The sequence below is a fragment of the Malania oleifera genome, chromosome 9 (genome assembly GCF_029873635.1).
Source record: "Malania oleifera isolate guangnan ecotype guangnan chromosome 9, ASM2987363v1, whole genome shotgun sequence".
NCBI classification, from domain to species: Eukaryota; Viridiplantae; Streptophyta; class Magnoliopsida; order Santalales; family Ximeniaceae; genus Malania; species Malania oleifera.
In genome coordinates, this window is record NC_080425.1 from 2,308,906 (window position 1) to 2,316,024 (window position 7,119).

General features: G+C 33.7%; 1 protein-coding gene across 1 annotated transcript; it reads right to left on the reverse strand.

The window, feature by feature from the left end:
• Positions 1-413: 413 nt before the first annotated feature.
• LOC131164432 (uncharacterized) lies at positions 414-6,898 on the reverse strand. The gene is made up of 2 exons (XM_058121611.1): positions 6,844-6,898; positions 414-799 (listed from the first exon to the last, which is right to left on the reverse strand). Exons 1-2 carry the CDS (start codon positions 6,896-6,898, stop codon positions 414-416), a joined length of 441 nt encoding a protein of 146 aa, XP_057977594.1.
• Positions 6,899-7,119: the final 221 nt, after the last annotated feature.

Consider the following 7,119-nt stretch of genomic DNA (forward strand, 5'->3'; position numbering starts at 1 on the left):
CTTTTCCCGCCAAATGGCGTAATCGGGATAGTCCCTCTTGAGGTGTCCTCCATTCCTGTAGAAGTATCAGCCTAATTCTTGGTTTGGTTTTTTTTCCAATTTTATTTGGGATGTCCCAATTGCAGCATCCTTATCCTTATTCCTTTTTTTTTTTATCCTTAGAGGAAGTTGCTAAGTGAGCACCTTATGTCTTCTCTCACTTAATCCTTTCCTCTTCTTACACACAATGAGTAATGAGCTCATTCAAAGTCCGCTTATCCTTCTAAGTGTTATAACTCTCTGTGAACTGATTGTATTGTGTAGGAAGGGAAATCAAAACTAAGTGTACGAGCAAGTCATCAGACAACTCTAACTTAAGTGCCTTTAGCTTTGAAGTGATGTTAGATTTCCATAATTTATTCCCTGATATTACATTATCCTTTATACCTCATTGAAACAAGACTAGACAAAAGGTTGCTTATTTCAGCCTTTTCATTTTTTGCAAAATGTTTATGTAGTTCCTCAAGGAATACCTTAGCATCATCCTTATTAGACATTGAGCCCCTAAATGCTTCTAGAACATCGTGTTTCATGATCATTAGGCTCATGCAATTAGAATGGTCCCACCTCTCCAAATCCCTTTTCATATCAAAGGTCCTTGTATCTGTGAGGGCGGGAGGTCGTTCTGTCCAGAGCACAAGATCCAAATTCATATAGTTTAGAACAATCATGACGTTCTCCTTCCAGCTCTTAAAGTTGGAGCTGTTAAGCACTAGAATGGAATTTATATAGGCAGAAATCGTAGTAGCAGATGCAATAACTGAATGTAGAACAAAAACCAAACAACATGCTCAATCAAAATATACAAGTTATATTATATTCCTAAATCAGTTCCATTTATACATGATAGGAATATTAACAAATAAAAGTAAGCCCCATATGAAGATGCCCAGTACAACACTAATATTTTATCTTTGGATATAAATATTAACTTGTTAGTGGTATCCTTCATGCAGTGATAAAATACTTACAATAAGTCCTATCAAACAACAAGCCTTTCTTTGGACCGACTTATTATTCACATGGATAACCTAACAGTTGTAACGTATTTATCACCGCAAGTATGCAAGTTATTTGGCCTAACAATGACCTTCCTTTGGGCCGATCATTACTTGCACAAACACACATATACGTCCCTAATGTTTCAATATAAATGCATCTAGATAATAGAGGTTACTTTAGCAACTTATTACTTCAATATACTTATACTAAAACACTAGACACACACAAATTATCTTAGAAAAAAAAACTAATAACCCTGGCACTAATTTAATTGGCATATTTCATCATACTTCAGAAGCAAACTACTGAAAGCAATAAATATCTAACAATACATTATACAAATAACATGGCAAAGTGATTTGATTAAGGTATTGTTTCAAAATAAGGCACACATCCCATAAATCGAATCATTTCTCAGTTTTAGTTTCCTGCACTTTGGATTTAGACTTCTAGCTTCAACAAAAAATTAATTCAATATAACAATTTGAATGCATGTAACAACATCGGCCATTAACAAACGTCATCAAGAAAATAAAAAATTTTCTTCAACTAAACACATCCAATCTTCTATAAATCCAATACAAAAAAAAAAACATACATTTTTCTCGTACCTTCACACTCATCGAACGCGTAAATCTTCTTGGCTCAAAACATTAAGCTTGATTTTCACTCCAAGGACCATGCCTTTGATAGTGGTGGTTGATGTGCAGGAAAACAGAGGAAGAAAGAGAACCCTTAAAACGCTCAAAATGGTATTTTGGGGTTTGGGGACGTATGGAGAACAGCCCATTTCTCTGTCTTTACTTTTTTTTTTTTAAATGAAATTACTCCAAATCGATCCCAAACCTTAAAAATCCCAAATAAGGGCTGAAAAAACATGGTTTTAAGCATGACGAATAAAATTTCTTTAACCCTAAAACATGTTGATCCATAAAATCATGCAACAACACATCGAATCTAGGTTTTCTTTAAATTTTATCATGCAAAACCTAAATCTAGGGTTTTAATACAATCAATATCATTCCTAGATCAGATCATGCACAGTTTCTTAATCAACAACATGAAATGCTCTGATACTACTTGTTGGAAATAACTTTAATCCATAAATCTAATAAGCCAAGATCATTATGTTATTCAATTAAGAAAACTAAATGCGAAATAAATACCTAAATCTATACTAAACATGGAATAAATACCTAGATCCATAGATGTGTCTGATTTGATTGTCTAACAACCTTTAGCAAAGAGTTTTGATCTTCCACTATCAAATTCCTAAGTGTCTCACTTGTGTTCTTCTCTTTAGATAGGAAAAAGAAAGAACGTGAAATTGTTTCTAATTTGACTTAGGGACCATAACCCTATTATATTTTCCTTATATACTATGTTATTTTAAAAGCCCATCGGTCCCAAATTAACTTAATATTGGGTTTTTACACATTGTAAAACTCATACCTAATAGATGTTAAAATAGCCCAGTAACATAGTTGCTTTTAAATATGTTAGCCCACAATAGAAAATTAAAATTTCCTAACAATAATTTCTTTGATCATTTGTTCCCCCAACTTAACACACAAAACAACCATGATGAATATGGAAATTTTGGTTCATAATTTAAAGTAGCACAACACCCGAAAAAAAAAAAAAGAAGAAGGAAAAAGATAGTCCACTTCTATGGATGAAATCTCAAAATGCACTTTGTAATCTATTTAGTCTTATGATGATTACATATTGGATGGCATAAAAAACAAACATTATTGTTTAGCCTATACATAAAAAAAATAAAAAGCCTTAAGTTCCATGGGCTACTATGCTATTTTCTTTAAAATTGTGTCACATATACTTGTGTGAAATACAAATCTTACATAACACAATTTTAGTGGAAGGGGTATAGTTATTTTATGACACATAAGTCTTTCTATTTATGGTTGATTTCATATAACATTCAAATTTAATTCCATGCATTCCTATCTCAAAGATGTAAGGATGATATCATGAAAACTAAATCATAAGCTAAACTATATATATACACGTAATTTGTTCAAACTGATCCATTATTGAGGCTCCTTTTGTGTACTAGATTGGTTTCTTTGCTTTGTTCCATTAATTCATCTAGAAATTTGGTAAAAAAATTTTCCAAATTTATCAAAAAAAAATTTATACTATTTTTTGGTAAACGTTAAGTTTCATATAATCCAAACGGGATAACATACAAATACAAACTCCAAAACTTTAGAGCAACACTACTCTACACTGTATATTATAATCTCAATAATAGCCTTGTTAATTGAACTGTCTAATCCCTCATTGTCTTTCCTAAAACCTACAACATTTCTAAGTTTACATACAAAATATACAATGGTTGCCCCATATTTTATTGACCTTCAACCTCAAACAACCACACATCTCATCAATCCATTTCAAAGTATCCTCCCATTTATAAGATGAGCCCTCTAAAGAATTCTCCCAAATAGTCCTCCCAACCTTATATTCAAAGAATAGATTATCTCTAGTCTCCATAAGATCCTTACATAAAACTAGGGGTGGTAAAATGGGTTTATGAGTTGGGTTCGAGCAGGTCGTGGACAGGTTGAATCATAAACGGGTCGAGTCGTAAACGGATTGAGGTTTAATGGGTCACAATCATGCAAACCCTAACTCACCTATTTAATAAACAGACGGATCATGGGTTACCCATTTAAAAAAATAATTTAATTATTTTAAAATTTTAAAGCCAAATTAAGAACAAAACATATTGTCTCTCCCACCTCTCGGTTGACGGTCTGAATTCTCGAAGAACTGCTAGCGCCAAACGGCTGAATGGACAAGGGAGTGAAGTCGTGAAGGCCAAGGGACCTCGCTGACCACGGCAAGAAGAAGATCTGAGAAGAATTGCAACCAAGACGGGCAAGGGAGTGATTAAGGGACCACAGACCTCGCCGTGACACCGACCACAGTGTGCTGACTGCTGGGCAGGCAGCCAAACAGAGACGAGTAAGGGCGCACGGCGCCAGCGGCAATGGAGTGCAGGTGATTGCTTGGTAGTGGTCTTGATACCCTGGATTTGGACTATGGAGAGTGGAGGGGCGGGATACGCATACGACATACGGGGATTAGGAATTTAGGGAATACGGTTTTATGTGTAAGGTGAAACATACAACAGGCAAATAAACGGGTGACCCGACCCGAACCCGAATTAACTTGTTTATAAATGAGCGGGTCACAGATTGACCTGTTTATAAACGGGTTGACTTTTATAAACCCAAACATGTTTTAAACGACCCGTCGGGTCATAACTTGTTTTTCCAGCCCTATATAAAACACAATTACCATAAGTTAATTACCCTAAGAAAGGATTTTATCCTTAGTTGAAAGCTTGTTCAATGTTGTTAGCCAGCTGATAAAAGAGTGCCTTGGCTATACACAGACTACGTTGCTTCAACTCACTATTTGAATCCTATGCCTCATGGCTTCCTAAGCTAATATGAATCTGAAATCATCATTTAAACCCCCTTTTCAACTTAATTTATCTGTAGTATTATTGAGGGGACAAAAGCTTACCTTCTGAATCAAGTCAGCAGAGCAATCCCTCAATATCATTGTCTAGTTTCATGAGGAACCAAAGACAAAATGTTGTAAGGTAGAGTATCTCTAAATCCCTAGTTCATACTGTAGCTGATTATTGTAATATTCAATTAAAGGGCTACAAGGGTGCCAATTATCAAATAAAATCTGAATGGAGCTATCATTTCCCACCTTCCATTTGATATATATATATATATATATATATATATATATATATATATATATATATATAATAGAATAATTTCATAATTTTACATAAAAATTGTGTTATTATCATAAAACAAATAACAACACAAAAATTCCTTCGAATTCGTAATGAGAAATGGATAGGGAATGACTATTCTCAAGTTTCACAATGTCTATTATTTCCTATTCTATATTGAATGATCGATCTATTTTCTAATTATTACATTGTTATATATATTTCATTACATTTTGATCATTGTACTATTTCCAACACCTAAGAATAAGTATTTCGCAAATCAAACATGATCATAATTTTCATCAACTAGCATTCTCATTTCTACAAATTTGAATTTAACTTTTGAAACATTATATTGCTCCGGTGCTTTGGCATATTCTTGGGTTCACATTAAGTTTTGAACTTTATATATTATATTTTCATTGTCATCTTTATTATTTTTAAGAATAGGTATTTCAGAAACTTAATATTGATATAAAGTGTTTATCTAATTTAGTAATTGAACTGTAATAGATTTTGCTTTTTGAAACTTGTGTTGCCTGAAAGCTCTTATACATTTTTGGCCCACTGTCTGCTTTTTAACCGTTACACTGGGCAAAGGCAATGACATTTCATTATTTGAATTCTATATTTTGCTAACTTCTTTCTAGCTTACTTTAAAACACTTGCCTTTACTGTCTCACTGTATTTCTATGTATGTCCATCTTTATCTTGTATAGCTGGAATCCTATAAGCCACTTCTCCTTTTATTTTATTTGTAATATTTTTTTGTTATTTTTTTAGGTTTTTTTGGATCAAAGATTTTTAAAAAAATAATAATTAATTTTTATTGTATTAAATATCATAAAAAATATATGTTTGTTTACTTTAAAAGTAAAAAATAAAAGAATAAAAAAAATAAAATCAATTTTTTTCATTGGGAAGTAGCATATTCACAATAAGTTAGATATTGCACCAAAGGAGGATAAGGTAAGGAAGGGTGGATTAGATGATTTGGGTATTTGAAATGCAAGCCAAATGGTGCGCCAATTAGGAGAACTTGGGCTTTAAGCCCATTGGTTCATTGCCTCGCTCCCTATGGGGAGTTCTAGGGTTCAATTTCGCTAGGTTCTCATTCTTCACATATTTTAGTGGGAAGCAAGATTGTGGGGTAGTGGTAGGAGGGGGGGGGGGGGGGTCTAGAATTGGGGGTTTCCTTATCTTAAAAAATGTTAATGAGAGTATGCAGAGTGCATTAATTTTAGACATTCCTAAGATAAATAAATAAATAATTATGCCTCAACTTTAGAAAGTATGGCATAAAATTATGCATCCAAAAATTATGGGTTTTAATAAAAAGAGTAATGTTGTATATGACAGGCATATAACGTATCCAAGTGGTAGTAGGGAAGTGGTGGATGTTGGCGTGAGTTGTCAATTAAGAAATAAATCAGAGAGATTATAGGAATAAACCAATCAGTGAGATTATAGGAATAGTCATAACTGTAAAATCCTTTCCATCAAAAGATTAACCATGATTATGATTTCTAAAATCTATATCATTATTTTTTGCATGATTATAGCCAAAAATTTATATAGCTAAGGATAGGATTGTTAATATATATATATATATATATATATATATATATATATATATATATTTGTACAATACCTCTGTAAATTGATGAAATACATAGAGAATTTGACATGGTATAAGAGCCACATGATATTTGGTTCTCGGATCACGTCGACCCCTAGCTTATCCTTCCACCCAATCCCTTCTTATATTAGAGATGACGATGAAATTCTGACGAAGTCTGGTGACTCTACCACCAATCCTAGTACGCTCCTCTTTGAATTATTTACCACTAAGATGACCAAAGCTCTGTCCAAAGTTTAGGCCTTGACCATGCCTTATGAAACTGCAGCTATCCCAATTGGCATCAAGTTGGATGATTCGAACTATGCTTCATGGTCTTAAGTTTTCGATATGTACATATCCAGCAAAGACAAGTTGGGCTACACTAATGGCGAGTTACCTCCGTAATCTCCAACCAACCCGTCCTTCCACAAGTGGCGCACTGACAACACCATTGTTAAAGGCTGGCTGAACAACTCCATGGATTTGACGTTAATTGGTAAATTCATTAGATTTCCCACGGCCAAACTGGTTTGGGATTTTGTTGCTACCACCTATTTTGATGGCGGCGATACTTCTTAATTCTATTCTCCTATGGATCCAGGTAATCTTAGTCATGCCTTACTTAGTCATTGCCGCAATGTGAACAGTGGTGCTTGGCTCCTTGACTCTGACT